Below are 22,007 nucleotides of genomic sequence, written 5' to 3'. Positions count from 1 at the left end.
CTGGGGAGATCCCCGCCGCGGCAGCTAACCCCACCCAGGAGCCCCCGCCTCCCCGCGGCAGCTAACCCCACCTGGGGAGCCCACCCCAGCTCACCTTGGCTCCGCCTCCTCCACTGAGCACGCCGGCACCACTCTAATTCTCCTCCCCTCCCAGGCTTGCGGTGCCAATTGGAGGAAACAGAGCGGGGGCTGTGTGCTCAGCAGAGGAGGCAGAGTGGAGGTCATCTGGGGTGGGGAGCCCAGGGTGGTTTCCCTGTGCGCCCCTCCCCCGTTACTGCAGGCGGCCCTCCCTGCACCCCCCTCCCCCAGCTCACCTCCACTCCACCTCCTCGCCTGAGCGGGCTTTTAGGCACCCTCAACCACTAGGTGCCCTAGGCGGCCGCCTAGTTTGCCTAAGTGGTTGCACCGGCCCTGTTCAGAGTAGATTTTTCTGACTTTAGCTTCCAGCCATTGGTTCTTGTTAGGCCTTTTTCTGCTAGATTAAAGAGCTCTTTAGTACCCAATATATTTCCCCTGTGAAGGTACTTATACACTGTAATCAAGTCACCTCTCAGTTTTCTTCTTGATAAGCTAAACAGATTGAGCTCTCTGTCTCTCACTATAAGGCTACTTTTCTGCACCGTCTCCAAGTTTTCAACATTCTTTTTAAATGTGGACACCAGAACTGTACTCAGTGTTCCATTATTGGTCTCACCAATACCATATACAGAGCTAAAATCGCACCCTTATTCCTACTCATTACTCCCCTGTTTATACATGCTAATTAGGGGTGGTCGTTTTGAACAGTCCTTTTGCACATGGAGGCAAATGCTGCTTCCATTAACTTCAGTGGGGTAGGATCAGGATATTCAATATCTAGTCCATGCACAAGAATCCACAGGGCAGGGTTTGTTGCACCTGTTGTCATCCCCATTGTACACCTTCCAATAGATACCCTCAGTCCAGGCCTCAGTGGGGTCATTAGGTGTTTGTTCTTTTCTTTCTGGGCTTGCTTTTAGTTCTGATCAGAAGAAACTGATGATGCAGTAGGAGGAATAATGCAAATCTCACAGTGAAAAGAAAAAGGATGTGAGATCTAGTTTAAGACAAACACAGGCATCTTTTCATTGCACTTTAACCTGTTCGTAAGGCAGCCATGTGTAATGTTCTTAACTTTTAACAAGTGTAAATTCCTATTACAGACTTAACTAAGGGCCAGATTTTCAGTAGAGCTCAGCTCCCACTTAGGCACCAAAATAGGTGACTAGATTTTCACCAGAAAACTCTGCACATTGGCTGCTCTGCTCTTGTAAAAATGTGGCTATCTGTAGCATGTTGGACGCTGCTAGTTACAGATCACTTTTGAAAATCTGGCCCTAATTTAGGTACTGTACCTCAATGGGAGCTGAGCTCTTTTGAGAATCTGGCTCCACGTGTGGGTGCTAAGCCTGGAAAATCTGTCTCTGTGCTTTTCTTAAAAAATGCCTGTCCCTTGGGAACCAAAAGAAGCACTGTTGCTTTGGGTACTTCCCTGACTAGGGTGACCACCCATCCAAACTGGTTGGGACAGTCTCGAAATGGAGAGTTCAGATCCCGATTCCGGGCTGAATGACTCCAGGACAGCATTTGTCCTGGATTCCCTGTGGCACCACTCCACACCTGCCCAAGGCTCAGGGGCGGCGCCAGCCTCTTCCAGGTGGTGATGCCCCCACTCGCCTGGGGCCCTGCCCCGGGCTAGGCCAGAAGCTGAAGCCGGCCAGTAGTAAGAGCTGACCAGGGAGCTTGTGTTGCTATGGGGAGCACCAGACCCTCCACCAGCCCAGAGCAGCATGCCCTGGGGGGGCGGGGATACTGAGTAACTTCTGAGTGAGATAATGATAAAGTACCAGTAAGGTAATAAAGAAGCTGGTTTATGCTAGCTTGTTAAATCTAAGTATTGGAATATCCACCAGCTTTATGGGGATTGCCTGCTCCATTCTTTGCAGTTCTCCCTAATTGGGTGACCATAGCTGGCCCCCACTAGGACCCCGGTCACACATGTCCATTGGCATGACTTATTTTAAACCTTTGTGCCTTTTTTAACAATATTCTGGAATTGACTTGATTCTGTGCTACAGAATTGGGTGACGTCCATGCAGGTACACCAGAGTTAATTTTGGCCTACTGGGGTGTGTATGGTGTGTGTTTAAGGGAGCTCGGACAGTAGTTATATAACTGTCTTTTTGAAATAGGTTTGGTTTGGTCTCAGGCTGCTGCCACAGCAGGCAGCTGTGTGCTGGGGATTGTTGGAGGAAGCTCCTAGTGATGTCACTTCACAGCATGCCCTCTGGCTCCTGATTCCCCCCCCCCCTTTCTTTTTCCTTGTAATGTCTGCAGGAAAGGGCTCCATTTGGCAGCATGGCAGTGCCTTTGTCTATAAATGGAAGCACTTGGCCCATCTCCCAGTATAACACAAGATCGTCCTGTGCATCAGTTATGAAATCTTTAGCTTGATGACTTCATCAGAACTGGGGGCCGGGAGGGGGAGGGGTAGGAAAAAGCCTTTGTAATCAGCTTTGCCAGAGACAGCTGACATTTTTTTCCCAAGCAAAGAAAGAAAGAGGTAGCATGCAGATAGGGTGGGTAAAGGGCTCAATTCATAGAGCAGCTGAAAGATCATTAGTGTGCTGTATTTTCGTGACACAGGCTGCTCAGAAGCTGTAGCAGCTGCTCTGCTCCACTGTGCAGGTGACACAACCCTCACAGTTACACTGCTGTTTGAATGTGTTCAACCAGTTCTAAAACACAGCATGAGAAAGGGATGGGGGGGAAAGTGCAGGTGAAGGAAACTTTTAAACCAGGACATACAATTAAAAAAAAAAAAGCCCAACCTAAATATCTAAGAGCTATATTTCAGCAGAGAGTCCTTCAGGGAATATCTGTGCAAAGTAGAGATGTGGACAAATTGTATTTTCTTGTTGTTTTCTCAAAAAAGTCCTTGCAAACCTGACCTTCATGGAGAAGGGCTGATACTACTTTCCCATGTTACACTCCAGCATTGATTTTAACCCTTTGTCAGAGACTGCGCTGTTGTGGGGGAGGAAAAGTGATGGGATTGTATGCTCATTTTACTCTATTTTTCCAGTCACACAGACACTGACCTAACTCAAAGTGTTTATCTTGTAAGTGAATCTAAAGTTTATATTTAGGTATTTCACAGAGGAGCCAAAAATTATGTAGGCCAATGAGTAACCAGGTGACCTAGCTGCTGTGTGGAATAATTAAAGAGGTTCTAGTGAGGGAACATTGGGCCCAATCCTGTTAAGTACATGGTTGCAGGATTAAGCCCCAGAAAAGATTAAGAGTGGTGGTATTAGTACTTATTTAATTCTGATTGGTCCCATTATGTTTCAGGCACTTTCCAACACTGAAGAAAGACAAGCCAAGGAGCTCATATTGCAGAGTTTTTGTCTTAAGGGAAGCCAGGCCAAGTCAAGCCCAGCTGTGCTCATCCCTCCTCCACCTCGGAATTCATTCCTTTGTAACTTTAGCTACACATGCCCCTTCTTGGGCACAGACTAAGGCTATGGCTACAGAAGCGCTAAGTGTAGTCAAAGCGCCAGCACTGGGAGAGAGCTCTCCCAGTGCTGTCCGTACTCCACCTCCCTGTGGGGAATAACGTACAGCGCTGGGAGCCGCGCTCCCAGCGCTGGGGCTTTGACCACACTGGTGCTTTGCAGCGCCGCAATTTGCAGCACTGGAGAGGGTGTGTTTTCACACCCTGCTGCAGCGCTGCAAATTTGCAAGTGTAGCCATGGCCTAAGTGTTGAGGAATGGGGAAGTAAATGGCAGAATGATCAGTGGTGGAGTTGAAAAGGAGCTTGGCAAGGCCCATAGAGTTAGGTAGAAAAGATGGGGTAGATAGGGGACAGGGTATTGAGACTTGGGAGACCTGAGTTCAATTCCTAGCTCAGTCACAAACTTGCTATATGATCTTGGACAAGTTGCTTCAGCAACGGTGGGCCTCCATTTCCCATCTGAAAATTAGAACAATACTTCACCTACCTCCCAGGATAAAATGCCTGAGGGATTATGAGATGCTCAGACACTGACATGATGAGAATCATATAAACAGATAGATGGAAGTGAGCAACAAATCCTCCATCTCTTTTGAACCAAGGAGAACATAGAAAAAGGAGGGAGATTCCTGAAGCTTTTATAACCAAAAGCAGAATTTAAAAAAAAACAAACAAACTATCTTTTCTGAGATGAAGCTCAGTTCCTAATAGCTGAGCAGGTTTCAAAGGGAGATATTGGATTTTTTTCTCTAGTGGTTATATGATCTCATTTTGTAACCTTTGTAAAAATGCCAAAGTTGATAATGGGGATCTTCCCTGTTCAGGGTGGCAAATGGCTTATAAGAAATGTTTGTGCTTTTTTCAGACACTTATTGTGATCCTTGCTATATTTTCTACTTTAATATTCATCTACTCAGACTCTCTCTCTTTCTAATCTGTCTATCTATCATCTATATCTGCTGTATCTGCCTAGGTATTTATACTCTCCTCCTGACAATTGTATCTGACCACAGGGGTACCGGAACAATTTGTATAGTGGGGATGCTGAGAGCCATTGAACCAAACTGTAATCCTACACTTCAAGTCGGGGTGCTGCACACACACCCGCACCTCTTGTTCCAGCACCTATGTTTGACTGCTTTCAAAGTATTATCACATCCATAGAATAATATCCATCATGTGGTTCTATTTCTGCATCTCCCTGTCTAAAAAATGCTTGTTGCCTTATTATCTCAGTGCTGTACTTGCTATGTAGCATATACTTATTCCATTTATTTCAAACTCCTTTTTGTTTGGTCTTTTCCCAGGTGGTCATTCCTTGGCCTGGGTCTGCTGCTATCGCTAGCTCAAATCATTCCCAAACTACAGCCTTCAAAGTGGATTCTCTCACTCCTCCTCCTAATGTCCCCCACCACAGCGTTCGGGAGCAGGAAGGAGCTGGTGTGGTGTTTCCAGTGGGGCTCTTCTGCCTAGCTTTTAGACTGTAAACTCCTTAGGGCAGGAGCCATGTTTCTTTTATGTTCTGCACAGCTCAGGCTATACTGTCAGTATTCAGCGCATGATAACAGCCTGCAGGGATGCTGTGTAACACTACTGTGACATGCTTCTTCTGGGCACTGCTTTCACCGGTACAAAAATCCCCATGACAGTGTGGATTCAGAGAGCCTGCGTTGGCTCTAGGCATGTGTAGACAATGCCCACCCTAGAAGCAGGACTTAAACTAGGTGTAGTTTTCATGATGGAAGGTGCGTGCAGGGAGCCAGAGGCCAGCCCTAGAAGAGCCCTGAATGCTTGTCCCAGATCTTTCTCGGCCCTAGTCTAAATTACAAACTACTCAGCGATGCTGCTATACCAACTGAACTCCTGGTGTAGACAGCCCTCTGACAACCAGAGGTTTTCTCCCGTGGACATAGCTCTCAGGGAGGTGGAGTACCTGCACTCACAGGAGAAGCTCTCCAGTCAGAGTAGATAGTGTCTTCACTAAGTGCTACAGCAGCACAGCTGCGCTGCTGCAGCTGTAAGTGTAGACAAGCCCTCAGTGAGTGCAAGCTGGTATTGCCTGTAGGCCAGATGTCCTTCTGACCTCAGCCCTAGAAATCCTATTTCCTCACCTATAAATCACTGCTAGCAGGGACACTGGTAGTGAGGGAGTGTCAGGGAAAATTGTCAGATATGAAAAGATGGAATAAACCCATTAGTCATTGAATAAAACTCAGCAGCACCCTCACTTGGAGCGGCTGGGCTGGGAGAGAGAGCACTGTTCGGTTTTTCTTATATACCTATTGTTATGTCTTGGTAAATTTTGTAGCAGAAAGACTATTGTCTCTTGTTTTTCTCCTCTCCCTCTGAAAATTCTCCTCGAGTTTTGCTCCTTCGCCCCCCCCCCCCCCCCCCGCTTCCTTCCCAACCACAGCAATACATTATGCGTTGTTTGGTGTTTGGAAATTTGACAGCCTGGGTATGTCTCCGCTTCCTGAGCTCATTAGTAAATAGCAGCATGCTCTGTAAAAGAAGTGTCAGGAGTCCCCTCAGTATCACATTGAATTTGGAGTCTGAGCCGGTGTACTGCAGTTCTGCCTGCAGCTCTCACCAGGGGGAAGAGTTGTTTGTTTCTTTGTTTGGGAAAGTAGGGTGGGGCGAGGGATTTGGGGTGTGAGGTTTCCATCTATTACTGTCTTCTTTAAGGGCTCCTTTAAACATTCGTGCTGTCGAGAGGGCTAAATAACACCCGGGGGTATTGGGATAGATAATTCAGACATGAATCACTATGTCCCACAAATGACCCATTGTATTTTAAAGTCTTTACCTTAAGAGGTACACACCCTGGAATGCCATAAAACTGTATCTCTCTCCCTGTGTGTCATGCACCCCTCCACACACACACACACCTCAAATTATTTTCACTGGGGAAAGCCAGGGCCCTGATTTGAAACAAAGATTTGAAAAGCTCCCTCCTCCTCCTTCTCCTTGTTCCAAATAGCTAAGCCTCGGTGTCTAGTTTAGAGCTCCCTGATTTGAAATCTCAGAGTGATGCCTCCACCATCACCAAATAACGTGCCCTTTGGGCTGTAGGTAAAGTGAATAATAGGTAGCCAGTTTGTTGGTTAGATGTCAATGGGAGAGCTGGGGGGAAACCAACAGATACATGGCAACGGTGATGCGGGCTCATTTCATGTAAAGAGGGCCTCAAATCACCAGGGAATTCCTGGATTGTCTCAGGCTGTCGTGTGTGATGTCCATCATGCTGTACGAACACCATCTGTTCAGTATTATACTCTCAGTTGCCAGGCTACCTGCCCTACGCTGTAACACTTGACTGCCTAGCTCTACGTTAGCAGCATTATCCCAGACGTACTGAGGGGGTGTGCGGGGGGAGGAGGAGGAACAGTAGTCATGATTAAGCCATCTGCAAGTGTGGGGGTGGGGGGAAGAGAGAGAGAGGGAGAGAGACAGGGCAGTAATCACCAAGCTGGGCCGAATGGTGGAGGATCAGGCGAATATCACCATCTGCTGGTGCAGAGACAGAACAGCAGCATTGGCCATTTTTAGAAACAGGCGTCCCCATCCCCTGGGGCCCGCCTGTAGTAACAGGACATATACAGATTAATAAATTGGGCTGCATTGTACCCCCATGGAGAGGGTCCTGTGTGGCACTTAAGCCCCTGACTCATGGTTTCAGTGGTTTTGGGCGGTGCACTGGGCCTTGTTAGAGGCATACAGCTGCTAAAGATTTCATAAAACAGACGTGAGTTTGGAGGGACGCAGTGTTTGTGAAACATGCCTCTCTCCCTTTGTGGGTTTCTTTGCATTTGCTATGATCTACATGGCCAACTTGTGTCAGTATAACTGCGTCGCTCAGAGGTGTGGAATATCCAGACCCCTCAGCAACATAGTTGTACTGACCGAACTCCTGGTGCAATCAGAGCTATATTGATGGGAGGGCTTCTCCCATCGAGACAGCTACTGCCTCTCAGAGAGGAGGGAGTACCTATCCCAGTGGTAGAAGCTCTCCAGTCAGCGTAGGTAGCATCTTCACTAAGGGCTACAGCAGCGCAGCTCCACCGATGCGGCTGTGCCACTGCAGAGCTGTAAGTGTAGACAGGCCCTTAGGCACTGACCTCCTGGAAGGCACCCTAACAAAACCTTCTAGTAAAAAAGATCACCCTGGGAAAACAGGGTAGATGCTGCTCACAGAGCTGGTAAGGAAGATCCTCCCAGTCCCCTCCACAGCTCTGGCAAACACTGTGTGCAGTTCCATGGGAAATGGGGGGAGGGGGACAGGATGATGGGTTAGGAGTGAATATGTGCCAGAATGATCTTGAAATCCAGCCTGCCTCTCCCTTTTTAGTCCCTACCTCAACACAACTGTACGACACATTGGATTGGAAACAGAGAGGGGCTCTAGGGTCATTTTAGGCAGAAGTACCCATGTCACAATGGTTTCCTGCTTTCTCAGCCCCAAGCTCTCACAATATGATTGGAGTATGAACCTTAAATGATTCTATTTTGTGGCTAAATCTTGAACCATGATGTGGTCTACAGGAATCGGGGTGGTCAATTCTCAAGATTTAATGCATCTCACAGTAAGGGATTTTCTGAAAGCTCCAGCTCCTGGAGTCAAATGATGATGTGAAAATCTGAGTTTCCTTTTTGTTGGTTTGTTTTTTTTAAACAGTTTCTCATCCTCATGACTGCAGAGTAAAAGTTTGAAAACATGACTCCTAAAGGCTCAGAAACCTTAAGGAAAATAAAAAGAACCAACTGTTGTTGTTCTCATGATTTTAAAGAAAATCTCTTTGGGCTAGTCTACACTTACGAGCCGGGTCGACGCGGTGAGTTCGACTTCTCGGAGTTCGAACTATCGCATCTAATCTGGACGCGATAGTTCGAACTCCGGAAGCGCCGCGGTCGACTCCGGTACTCCACCACTGCAAAAGGCGGTGGCGGAGTCGACCTTGGAGCCGCGGACTTCGATTCCACGGTGTCTGGACGGGTGAGTAGTTCGAACTAGGGTACTTCGAATTCAGCTACGCTATTCACGTAGCTGAATTTGCGTACCCTAGTTCGACCCCGCTTCTTAGTGTGGACCAGCCCTTTATTTTTTGGGTCCCAATTCATGTATTTTGAATGCTTGCAGTTGGCAATACTGATGAGCTCAGAGCTGGAGTTTGGAAGTCCTATTAAGCCCAGTACTGCTGCTGATTCACCAGGTGATGGGCAAATTACTTCTCTGCTTCACTTTCCCCATCTGTAAAATGGAAATAGTAAGTTCTTCCATCTGTAGCAAGGCAGCTGTAAGGATCTTGATAATTAACTTCTGTGCAATGCTTTCAGCATAAGTTTATGTGAGTGCTAAGTATAATTCAGTCTAATACCTGTTCCATTTGGAATGTGCTATATGAAATTGGTTGGTTGGGTGTGGGGGGTTTTCAGGGGTCTCTTTCCTTTTCTAAGGTCTGTCGGGTTCACAAGCGAGTCCACCACTTACTGTTCCTGGTCCATACTTTCCCCTTGTATGTGGAGAACATTGAGTAGTGAAGCTGTATCTCTTTGTTTGTACAGGAACAGCACCCGGTGGGACTTTCTCGGACCACAGGCCCTATGCAGCCTTCTGTCCCACCAGGCTCCAGCAACGTGGTCACGGGTACAAACCCAGGAGGTCCCAGTTTCCTGGGAAATCAGCCACAAGCAGCCATCGTGAAGCAGATGTTGATTGAGCAAAGGGCCCAGCTCCATGTGATGGAGCAACAGAAGCAACAGTTTCTAAGGGAGCAAAGGCAGCAGCAGCAGATCCTGGCAGAGCAGGTACTGTAGCTCTTCTTCTGTATTTCAGACAGTACAATACCCACACACACGAGAACAGGGGCAATGGAAGCCTCATAACAGAGCCTCTCCTCATCTATATTCATATTCTCAAACTGTGACGGATGTAGTAAACGCATGGTCAAACTAATTTCCTGTCCCCTGGCTTATACTTTGGCCTTGACTTTGATTTCATACCAGTGTAAATCTGGAGCTACACTTCGGAAGTCAGTTTAGTTATGCTGGTGTAAAACTGGTACGAGTGAGAACAGAATTAGTGTACACTGAATTGTCAACCTAGAGTGAACTGAAAAGTAAATTTGAAAAGCACAAATGTTGCTTCTGATCTCAAGCCAGTTTCATATCAGTATATTCCCACAGATTCCTAGAGCTGCTCCCCATTTACAGCTATGCAGGAGATCAGAATCAGGACCTCAGTTTATAAGGGAGGCACCACCTGACTCCATCTTTTCTGTAGTAGCATGGCAAATGGTACCTCTGTATTCCAGTAGCAGAAGCTGAAATTGAATTCATTGTTAGGGCCTGATTCTCACTTGCCTTGCCTTTTGTGTCATCGTTTGTGCCTGTGCAAAATGGGTGTTAAGCTGCCCAATCAGAATGGTAGTGTTTTACACCCACTTTCACAGGTGTTCATCACAACACAAGGGAAAGCCGGTGGAGACTCAGACCCCAAAAGTACTGGGAAACAGCAGCTGTATGATCAGCTGTATCACACATATGTTAAATTAGGTCCTCTTAGATTCCTGGCTTTTTCTGATGCACTGGAAATTGTATCAAACAATTTTTCTCTTTGTGTTTTGCTAATACACTTTTCAAAGTTGTGCAGTGATTCCTACACATTCTTTATTCAGCAGTGGGCTCTTCTTAAGGCTCTTTTTGTGAGCTGGGGGAGTCTATATATTGTGAATGGAAGTTTATAATGAACATTTGTAGGACAAGGAATCAAGGTACAGTAGGTCGGTTTTCATTCCCTCTCTTGCCATATCTCTGCACATATGTAAGCCATCGCTTTTTAAGAGGGCGCTGAGTCTGTTTACAGTACATTGATGAAGCAACCAGATAACCTCAGGGTCTTATGAGAGCTGCTTTGCAGCGCATCCGCTAGTCTTTTGAAGGCACATATAAACCCAAACATCATGTGGCTTCCACTTATATTCCCCATCAACATTTGAGTGTGCTTTAAATAAATAAAGAATATTCGTATACTGCAGCCACCAGAGACAGCTCAACACAGCTGTGTAACAAATCGGGACACACAGGCATTTCACAATCACTCGCTATCTCAGACCAGTTCACTTGTCCTGAATGAGTTATTAGCACATCTGTGGTGCTACTGTACGTGGTAATAAAATGAGCAAATGGAAACAACAAAACAAAACCAAAAGATGAGGAGGATGGGGGGAAAGCAGGAGGGGAATTGGGCCCCAGCAGCTCTTTTTGTTTTGGATAGAGATGGGCCTGGGCCACAAAGTTCAGATCTGGAACCAGCAGTCCTCAGAGTTGGGGCTGTTATGAATCCAGAGTGTGTGTTCTCCTCATTCTAAAGATCAAGTCCAACCACTAAGTCTGGATCCAAAAGGGAACATTGCCAGAGCTCAAGGGATTTGGGATCCAGAGTTTCATTTCGGACCCACCTCTCATGCTGATGGACAAAGACGTTTCTGAAAATATTCCCTCCCATCTCCTCTCTTCCCTTCCACTCCCTCTAGGTTGGAGACAATTATACTGCTACTTAGGAAGTGCTTATGAGTAGGGATAGGTAACGTGAGTCTAAGTGCTGGTTCCTTTTTGAACCAAAAAGAAGCCTATGTGCTGAGTGCTCCAAGTACTCTCAGTAGGACTCTTCACATGAGGCAGCTGCACACTTTGCCTGCCTGCTGACACACAGCACTTGTCTCCCCAGAACAGCCTGTTAGCAATTGCTGCAATTGAGCTGCTGTTTGTCATTGCAACCAGTCTGAGAATGGTCACATTCAGTCATTCATTCATTAATCATCTTTTTCTCCTCTGCCGTCTTTCCTTCTCTCATTCGTTTTCAGCAGTTGCAGCAGCAGTCACATTTGCCTCGGCAACATCTCCAGCAGCAGCGGAACGCGTATCCAGTGCAACAAGTCAGTCAGTTCCAAGGTAAAAGTTATAAATGCTTTTCACACCCTCCATGTCAGAGCTGTCCTTTGCAGTGGGCATCTGGGAGTACATTTCATTTGTGTATGTTGGAGGCTAGGGAGGGTATCGAGGGAAAAGATCCATCTCTCTCTCTCTCTGCATCCTGCACGCTCACATGTACACTTATATAACACACTTTCACAGATGGGCGCGGTACAATTTTACACAGAGAGTTGTATTTCTGAGTGGCTTTTAGCGCTCTCCAATAAAATCTGCCCCTTAAAAATTCTCCCCATCAGTTTTTTCTTTCTTCTCTGTTCTGCCTCTTTGACTCTTGGATTTTGTGAGTTTATCTTTTCTCCCCTCTCCCCATTACAGTTTATTTCAACCAGTGCCTCTCCCTCCCTCTTGGTTCTTCTCTTCTTCCTCCTCACCTTTATTTCAGTCCGTCTCCTTCCCTTTTTGGAAAGGGATTTTTGATGATTATCCTTCAGAAGAGGTCATCTTAATTTGGACAAGGAATGGATTTAGTCATGCCAGAAAGGTCAGCTATAGAAAAAAGTTAAGAATCTTAGATACTAATAGAGAGAGCTTACAAGTCTGAAACATCAAGGACATTTGTTTGTTGTCGAAAAACCTAGGGAAAATATCCTGTTTTAGGCACAACTAATTTTGAGCTTTTAAAATATGAAGATCCAGTTTAATGGCTTCCTCACTGATGCAATCTGAATAGATAAAGGACTAAAGCACGATTGTTACAGTATCTGTTTGTGATAGTGTGGAGTAATAGTAACACACTATTTGTAAGTGAGGAATGCATACACAGACTATGTGTAAGTGAGGAATGCAGTACTAAATGGTTGATAAATGCAAAATAATGCATATTGAAAAACATAATCCCAATTATACATACAAAATTATGGGGTCTAAATTAACTGTTACCACTCAAGAAAGAGATCTTGGAATTATTGTGGATGGTACTCTGAAAACATCCACTCAATGTGCAGCAACAGTCAAAAAAGCGAACAGAATGCTAGGAACCCGTTAGGAAAAGGATAGCTAATAAGACAGCAAATGTTATAATGCCACTATATAAATCCGTGGTAAACCCACACCTTGAATACTGCATGCAGTTCTGGTCAACCTAGCTCAAAAAAGATGTATTACAAATGGAGAAGGTACAGAGACGAGCAACAAAAATGATTAGGGGTATGGAACAGCTTCCATTTGAGTAGAGATTAAAAAGACTGGGACTGGGACTGTTCAGCTGTGGGGGATACAATAGAGGTCTATAAAATCATGAATGGTGTGAAGAAAGTGAATAAGGAAGTGTTATTTACCTCTTCACATAACACAAGAACCAGAGGTCACCCATTGAAATTCATAGGCAGCAGGTTTAAACCAAACAAAAGGAAGTACTTCTTCACACAACACACAGTCAGCCTGTGGATCTCATTGTCAGGGGATATTGTGAAGGCCAAAAAGATAACTGGATTCAAAAAAGAATTAGATAAGTTAATGGAGGACAGGTCCATCAATGGCTATTAGCCAAGATAGTCAGGGATGCAACCTCAAGCTCTAGGTGTCCCTAAGCCTCTGACTGCCAGATGCTGGGACTGGACAACAGGGGATGGGTCACTTGATGATTGCCCTGTTCTGTTCATTCCCTTTGAAGCACCTGGCATTGGCCACTCTTGGACGATGGGATCCTGGACTAGATGGACCATTGCTCTGACCCAGTATGGCTGTTCTTGTGTTCTTATGTACATTGATACCAGCATATAGCCATGTGAACAAAGAACCACATCTTCTCTGCCTGTCAACTGGCACAGCTCCATTGACCTGGGCAGAGCTCACCAGTATCCACCAGCTGAGAATCCTGCCCAAAATATTTCTTTATTAATCTTCTGAAATATTGCACCATTATTAAGAAGAAAATAGAAGAATTAGTCTAAATTGACCAATGAAGGGATTTGTTTTCATAAATAAACAAATTTAAATAAAAATATTTAGCCAAATTCTACGCTCCGGTTATACACACGAAACCCAAAGGACTTTACTGGGGCGGCATGGATGTAGATGACAGCAGAACTTCACCAGTATATTAAAATTCCTGTCTCTCTGAACTACCACATTACCTGAGCTCCCGTGTCTTATGCAGGTAAAACTATGGTTCTCAAATTGTAGTCTGGCTCAGACTGGGACTGACTGGTGCTGACTCTTCTGTTTGTTTCTAGCTGCTAACGTGTTAAAAGACAGGATTATATACTTTCCTAATACTATTTTTCTACTTAAGCACTTGCAGATGTCACTATTGAAATGTTATGGGCTTGCCAATGGGTGGAGAGACAGTTGCCCAGTCATAAATGGGAGAGATGGTGGTCCACACCATAAACAACTGCAACTCACTAATGTATAACATTGAGAAAATTGTTTTGTCAGTAACATAGGCTAAGTAAAAGCTACTGGATTATCTGGTTTTTATAGGTGTTTTGTTCACTCTCCAAAACACTTCACTTACCTGTATTTTGCATGTCACTCCATACCCAATCCCACGTGCCAGGCAGTGGAGATGGGGCCATCCATTGAGCCATGTGTGCAGTAATATGGACGTGGTTTCTCTAGCACAGTTTTTCTATATACTCACAAAGAAGAACCATCCATCTTATGTAACAGGACCTAGTGTTCTGTGTCCTTCAGATTGACACTCATCTGTGCAGTATGCCATGGTGGTGATGACTGATTTAGGGACACCATGTCTTGCTTTTGTTGTTTAGTTTGTCTCTTACAACAGATTTTTTTTATTTAAACTTAATAATGTTTGATCTGGGAATAAATGCCTCATTCTGTGATCCTGTTTGAGCTTCACCTGCAGAGTATTTTATTGTTTTAGTTCAGTATGGTATTGACCCAAAACCACAATGAACCTGTGGCATAATCAGAATTTCTGTAATTGTTTTTAAATAAAGATAGTAAATACAGAGGCATATTGGCTTCCCAGAAATCGATAATCCCACATCAGGAAGACACAAGCGTGGTGCAGTTATCTGCCACGGTGTGGAATTTAACAAGGTTAGGATTTTCTGGCTTCCCGTCATTGGTCCAAGGTGGAGTAAAATGTGCTTATAATATTGATTCACTAATACACTCTCTCTGCTCTACATGTCCAGAAAAAAACAATTTTTCTTCTTTCCATAGACTTAATCAGTAACAATGATATAGAAAATCCATTCATTTATGCCTCCTGAGCTATTAAAAAATTGATTGGCCTTCTGAGTCTGACATTTCCATTTTCATGGCTCAGTTTTGAAAGACAATGGAGATATTTAGAAGAGAATCTTAACTGATTGACTGAAGTTTGGTTATTTACTTTGAAATTCAGTCAGACAAGGTAGATTTCTAACCATCACATGCACTATGATGGGCCTGATCCTGCTTCCATTGAAGTCCAGTAGGAGTTTTGTCTTTTACTTTGATAGAAGCAGCATTGGGCCCCATGTCCGAAAAGAATAACGTATGTGCAGCTGCATACAGTGCTAGAAAAATGAAGACCTTTTATGTGTGTAACTTTAAAAAAGGTCCCTGGTTCCATTTTCCCCAGTGAGGAGATGATTTAGTGTTATATATTGGTATGTGATTTACAATTTTTCTAGACTTATAAAAATTTCAAAAGCACCTACATTATTTTTAAAACGAGACTTAGCGTCTAAGTGACATAGGAGCCTTTTGAACATTTTGTCATCAGTCACTGCCTAATAGAAGGGCAACCCTGCCTCAGTACTGCTACTCCAATGGCTCTGCAGTGTACTTGCTGCTTTGAAGCCTCACAGTTTTACTAGAGGAGCTTGTATAGTAAATGATCAAGAAGGCTCTGATGGTTTAGGCTGGATCATGCACAGAATCAGTTTGCCTTGATCCTTTAAAGATAAATGGAGAACCAAAAGCCCTTGGATCTCTGGGGGGACATATCCAAAAATTGCCATAAATGAGAATTGCTTACCGGGTAAGTCATTGGCTTTTAACCTCTCCAGCCCTATTTTAGGTCTTCAGGGAAATTAATCTAATGGCCTGTATTGATAGTATTCTCTGCTGAACAGTCTTCCACTTTGCAGATTGAATAACTAACATGATCAGTAATTCCTGTTTAGGGTAGCACTGGAGCTGTACCGCCTCTCACCTTCAAGGAAAGGAGACTGTGTGGGTCGGCATTCAGGTCACAGCTAGAACGTTGTGGAGAAGCACATTCTGTCTGACGTGAATACCAGGAGGACTAGATTTTTCCACCCTGGGATGCATAACTTTCTCCTCTTTCCTTTAACTCTCACATGAAAGAATAATTTATTCACCCAAAAAGCAAAGAAATCTGAAAGACTCCTACAAATTTTTTAGTATGCAAAGATATATGATTTAATACTTAGTTTCCCCCCTGCTTGCTGTAGGTTCTCCCCAGGAGATAGCAGCAGTGAGAAACCAAGCAGCGCTTCAGAGCATGAGGACCTCCCGAATTATGGCCCAGAATGCAAGCATGATGGCAATGGGGCCCTCCCAGAACCCTGGCACAATGTCGACAGCAGCTGGTCAGTCCGAGATGAGAATGACTCCTTACAGCAACACATCTACCAGCCAACCAGGAATGTATAATATGAGCACAGGAATGAGCCAAATGTTGCAGCACCCAAACCAAAGTGACATGACCCTGGCACATAGTGCAGGCCAAGGACCAAGGCAGCCCACTTCCGGACAAGGGGTTGGAATTGTCAGCAGTTTTGGTCAAAGTATCCTTGTGAACTCTATTCAACAGCAACATCAGCAGATGAAAGGACCTGTGGGCCAAGTCCTGCCCAGGCCACAAGTCCCTAGACTTCAAAACATGATGGCAACTGTCCCTCAAGGAGCACAGAACTGGCAGCAGCGAGGCTTACAAGGTATCCCTGGAAGGACTAGCAGTGAAATTGGGTCATTCAACAACGGCACGGCGTATCCAGTGCAGTCTGGGCAACCAAGGCTGCCTAAGCAACATTTTCCACAGGGAATTAACCAGTCAGTTGTGGACACAAGTGGAACAGTCAGAGCCCTAAATCCAGCAATGGGAAGACAAATGCTGCAACAGCTCCCTGCACAACAAGGAACCAGCCAAGCAAGGACAATGGTTATGCCTGCAATAAGTCAGGGGGTTCCCACTATGCCTGGTTTCAGTCAGCCCCCTACACAACAGATGCCAGGTGGGAATTTTGCTCAGAGCAACCAAGGTCAGGCCTATGAGAGGAACCCCACTCAGGACATGTCTTACAATTACAGTAATGAAGGAGCTGGAGGTTCCTTTTCAAGTATAGCAGAGGGTGCGGACCTTGTGGACTCCATCATTAAAGGTGGACCAGGTGATGAGTGGATGCAAGAACTTGACGAGTTGTTTGGAAACCCATAGTGAATGGGCTTGTATAGTTTAAAACTCTGATAGTTACGTTAAAAAAAGAAAACAGGATGTACCCCCATCCTTGTTTTTTGCTTTTTAATCTGTGCAAACCGAGCTGACTTGCAGCCAACTGTGGAAGAGTCAGGTGGTGGTTAAAATATCGACGTGTCGATTTCACAAAACTTCCGCATAGCAGTCTCTACTGCACAGCAGTACTTGCTCTGTCTGTCTGTCTGTGAGAGAGAGGGGAGGGCTGGAAACGCAGCTGCTCTCTGTCCATGGGACGAGCTGGCGCGTTCTGTGTGGTGAGGCACTGTTGCACAGCGATGCGGTGTTCCCAGTCTCTCCCGCTCTATTTTACTGTAACTGCCGCAGCTTTCAGGGCGTGTGAAGAGCTAGATCCCTCGGCCGGGAACAAAACCTAACGGAGTTGCCAGGTGATTGCGCAGCCCGCGTGCTCAGGTCAGAAATGTGCTGAACTCTGGGTGTAAGCAGATCCCAGATTTCAAAGTGTACCGCTCTTTTTGATTTGATACAGAACAAGGCCTATGGAGCCTACTCTAGGCTATTGTGCAAGAATGTCCAGCAAATGTGATTAGCCTAAACAATCATAGAGGGGTTACCATTTTCACTGTAGAGAGATAAAAAAGTTAAAATAAAAGCTTAGCAGAACATAAACTTGGCAATACAAAGAGCAGGACAGTTTGAGTACAGGACTGTCGGTGGATATGAGCGGGCATACCCACTGCTTAAGAGGGAGGGTTAACTTAATGAGCTATTAGTTTTCTTTTAGGCTCATGTCTCTGCTTCTGTATCTGGGCACTTCGGCACATCTGTGCTGCTTGGCAGTGTACTGTTAGCAAACAGCTAAACAAGGTGTAAAAGGACTAAGCAGAGTGAACAGATTACAGTAGAGTTCTGTGCAGATCCAATTCGTCCCCTTCTCTTCCTCCTCCCCCAATATACTCATGATTTTTCCTTAACAATGGGGAAAAATATGCACTGTAACAGAAGGCCATTGCACTTCACCTTTCTTCAGCCGAGCAGCCACCCCCACAAACAGGGACAATGAAGAAAGGAAGCAGGTCTGAGAACATTAAAATGTACCACAAGAGTGTGAAACTCTGAATGAGTTTCCCTTCTTCTCCAGAATGCACAAGATTAGAGGTGTTGTTTGGGGCTGGGATGCCCATGCTGTTGATTTAATACTACATGCAGCCTGCTTTTCTGTCTTAAACAGGTGTTCAGTGTAAACTTCCTAGTGCCGGGATAAATTCGCTGGGGTATCCAAACAGCAGGAATCAAGAAAGGACTGGTTGTAATGATCAAGGGGCAAATGACTGTGTATTGGTTATCACTAAGACAGGGTCTACCCAAACCAGCTTGCTAGGCAGTAGCAGTGACATCTCTCTTGACAGGTTAAAAGCAGATCTGTGCTGAACGTGTAACAAAACTGTGATACATCTTTCAAAATGGTGCTTTTAAAATAATACAACCTGGCCCTTACGAGTATCTGAACCCAGTCTCTGTGAGCCAAAACATTAGCTGAAGTGAAAATTGTTTAAATGATCCAAACCTACCAATCGACTTGTCTTCAGTTGCTTGGCTTAGGCCCCATGGTATGAAGTGCTGACCCACTGAAACCTGTGGGAGCTGAGGATGGGCACTCAGTACCTCACAGGTTCAAGCCCTTTGTTTCTGCATGGAGCACAGGTATGAGCAGGAGCAAGAAATGGGAGTAAAATGGACCCTTTATCCCCTCAGAGTATGTCTACACTGCAGCCAGGTGGTGTGATTCCCAGCTGGGTAGACAGACTGGAGCTACTGTCCTAAAAATTAGCAGTGTGGATATTGTGGCACTGGCAATGGCTCCCCCCCACCCCCCCAGTCCGGGGTTTGAGCTTGAGCCATCACAACAGCCACACTACTGTTTTAATACGTTAGCTTGAGCTGAGCTAATGCAAGTCTGTGTACCTGTGCTGGGAATCGCACCTCCAGCTGCAGTGTAGACATAGCATCAGGTAACTCAGTGCCCTGCTGCTTGTTCACTCTTGTGTGGTAACCCTTTGCTGGGCTTGTCTAGACTAGGACAAAGGGTGTAGACAGGGCAAGCTGTATGTTAACGTGGGTTAGCTTGTGTTAGCTGTATGTTAACATGGATTAGCTTGTGTTAGCTATATGTTAACATGGGTTAGCTTTAATCTGTGTTAAAATACAGCCTGTCCTGTCTACACCAGAGTTTTAAAATGCATTAGTGAAAATGTTTTACCCAACACATTTTAATAATACACCTGAAGGGACTGATCAGTATCCGTTGAAGTCCATGGGATTTGGTCTTTCCACTGACTTCAGTGGATGTCAGGGTGGGCCCTAATACTGTAAAGGTGAGCACCAACTGAAGATTTCAACCACAAGCATTTTATAGCTAGTAGGATCTTAGTCATACTAGCATAAAAGGGGGGTAGATGAAGGGGTAGAACTGGCACTGGTGTGCTATGTGTAAATGTTACCGGAGGGGTAGGGCACATGCTTGTCCTGCACTGTGTCAAACAGTTGCACCATCACATACAGCAGTGAGGACGCCAAGCATGGTGGGGATGGAGTGGCTGGTCTGCATCACTATTTCCTGGCCTCGGTAACAAAGGGTTCCCTGTCAACTATGGGTACATCTACACAGCAAAAAAAAACCCTTATGGTGCTGAGTCTCAGTGCATGGGTCAACTGACTTGAGCTCGCCGGACTCGAGCTGCGGGGCTGAAAATAGCCTTGTACGTGTTTTGGTTTGGGCTGGAGCCCGGGCTCCAGGACCCTCTCCCTCGCTAGGCTTCAGAGTCCAGGCTGCAGCCCAAGCTAGAACATCTACATGGCTACATTTTGCCCCGCAGCACGAGCCCTGTGAGCCTGAGTCAGTTGACCCAGGCTCTGATTTTGCTTTGTGGATGTATCCTCAGAGAGGCAAACTGAGAAATTAGATTTAGAAACACACACACACACACACACTGAAAAGTGACGGAATGGAAATTCACTTTTATTGGAAGGGTACAGGAATTAGCGCGTATATGGTGACAGGAAGTTTGTTGATGAGGACTGAGTCGCTGTTGTCTTTGTAAAGCTTCCTCCAAATACTCCGTACTGGGACCAAGTAATAGAGAGGTAGATTTTAATAGGTTTGGTTTTTTTCTTACTATGGTGCTGATGTATATGTAATGTTTTAAAAAAAAAAAGGTTATTTGTAAATAGGTTTTTACAATTCTGCAGATATCACTGGGTCTACTATCTGTAAAATATATATACATATAAATATATATATACTGTTTGTTTAAAATAGAGTATTTTTATTTCATTCCTTAACTCATCCTCACTGCAGTGGTATTGCACTTCAGATGACATCTAATTACTAATTTGTACTGTATCCCTGACAGCAACTTGCTCCATTTTATTCAGATTTTTCTAGTGTTCTGTTTTTACTTTGTACATTAAGCATTGCTTATTTCCTTTTGAGACCTGTACAGAGCTCTGAAAATGTAGAAATGACCTGATGTTAACATACCACTTTTAAAGAAAAAACAAAAAAACAAATAAAAGATTGTTATCTGAATCGAAGAAAAGACTGATTTATAAGACTCTCCCTCATGGCATCTCACATTCATCCTACCATGATATCCAGATATTATCACTATTATCTTTCGGGCTTCAAAGGAAGAAGAGGGATCAAGTTTAAAATGGGCATGAGGGTTATTTTATTCGGTTGGCTAGCTATAAAGTAACAGTCAGTAAGAAGAAAGGGGCAAAGTCTGTTGGGGTTTATTGATTACAAGAGTGAACCATTCACTTTGTGGTCTGCTTCCATGATCTCCAGTAACAACAGCTATAGTTAACATTGCAAAAACGTTTTCATTATAAGTCATTTTCACACTTTCCAGAGAAATCATTTTTAAGTCTTATTTTTTTTCCAGGTTTGGGCTGTGCTTGAAGGTTTTATTTTAATTTCCTTTGAATTAAAAGTTTGAGTAAAATTGCTTCAATCCCATTTGAGTTATGGGAGAGTAAAAAAGATACAGCGTTCCCACTGTAATAAAAAAAAATCACTCTTCGAAAAGGTGAAATCAGCTGAGGTTCGAAACTCAGTATTTGGCACGCACTTAGCACTCAATGAGGTACAGTGCTTTTGCCTCCTTTGAGTGTGGGGGGGAGGGAATTGAAAAATAAATAAATAACTAAATCAGATTCATTGGAATTGAGGGTGCTCGGTATCTCCTGGGATCAGGCCCTCATTTTGTGTTAAGTGTATTTAGCTTGTATTATGATGGTAGCAATTTAATTTGCCCTCAGCAGTAATCCAATTCCTTCTTTGTGAGTGAGTGATCAGCCCCTGGATTTGTACTGGAGTTTATCCAGTCAAGAATCTGATTATTACCCTGTAAAACAGAGAAGAAATAATATGAAAGGAGCATGTGCTACTGCTAGACGCTGACCCCTGCTGAATTCTGGTCTTGGCACTGCCACCAAGTTATGTGGCTTTGAGAAAGTCTCCAGGCTTGTCAGTCACTCCATTGAAGCCAATGGAATTACATCAATATAAACCTACTATGTTTCCCCATGTGTAAAAAGAAGATAATAATACGTACTTACCTCAGAGGGATGTTAGTATTTGTTCAGTGCTTGGTAAATTGCGTAAGTAGATCAGTGAACTATCCAAAGGCAATGTGGTAGCCTCTCTAATTTTAGGTAGCCCACCTCAGCTCTGTACTAAGCAGGTGTAACTCCCATAATTTTGGTCCCATATTTCTCCTTTAGCACTGCTGCTCTGTGCTGTTAAACAGCTGCTGTATTTCATCCCAGAAGTGGCAGCATTTCATTGACTGTAGTACATATAGTTGGTATATCACTTTGCTCCTTTTGTACAGTGATTAGGGGCCTTGGGATGGCAGGTTCTCTATAAACGTACCAATGCAAGGCTAAGGTTTATCATGCCTGAACACTGCTTAAAGATGGCCTTTGTAGATCCTCTAAAAATACTTCATTACTATGATTTAATTTGGTTCCCTACTACCATCCCCTCTCAATTTTCCTGGAGGCAACACCTCTGATTGTGACTGTCAAGAGGCATCATTTCTGGTAGGATAGAT

The 22,007-nt window shown here is 44.6% G+C and overlaps 1 protein-coding gene across 14 annotated transcripts in view; it reads left to right on the top strand.

Moving 5' to 3' along the window:
- Window positions 1-18,303, top strand: part of MAML3 (mastermind like transcriptional coactivator 3) — a 339,298-nt gene extending 320,995 nt beyond the window's left edge. For 13 of the 14 annotated variants that reach the window (XM_039542199.1, XM_039542213.1, XM_039542210.1 and 10 more), the window contains 3 exons: window positions 9,099-9,341; window positions 11,399-11,486; window positions 15,905-18,303. In XM_039542199.1, coding sequence (XP_039398133.1) covers window positions 9,099-9,341; window positions 11,399-11,486; window positions 15,905-16,890 — 1,317 coding nt within the window. In that variant the 3' untranslated portion in view covers window positions 16,891-18,303. The remainder of the gene's footprint in view (window positions 1-9,098; window positions 9,342-11,398; window positions 11,487-15,904) is intronic. The other variant, XM_039542200.1, reaches the window with a different exon arrangement.
- Window positions 18,304-22,007: the final 3,704 nt, after the last annotated feature.

This window comes from Mauremys reevesii, linkage group 5 (genome assembly GCF_016161935.1).
Source record: "Mauremys reevesii isolate NIE-2019 linkage group 5, ASM1616193v1, whole genome shotgun sequence".
NCBI classification, from domain to species: domain Eukaryota; kingdom Metazoa; phylum Chordata; order Testudines; family Geoemydidae; genus Mauremys; species Mauremys reevesii.
The sequence above is the reverse complement of the archived record's forward strand: the minus strand, read 5'-3'. Positions and strand labels throughout refer to the sequence as shown.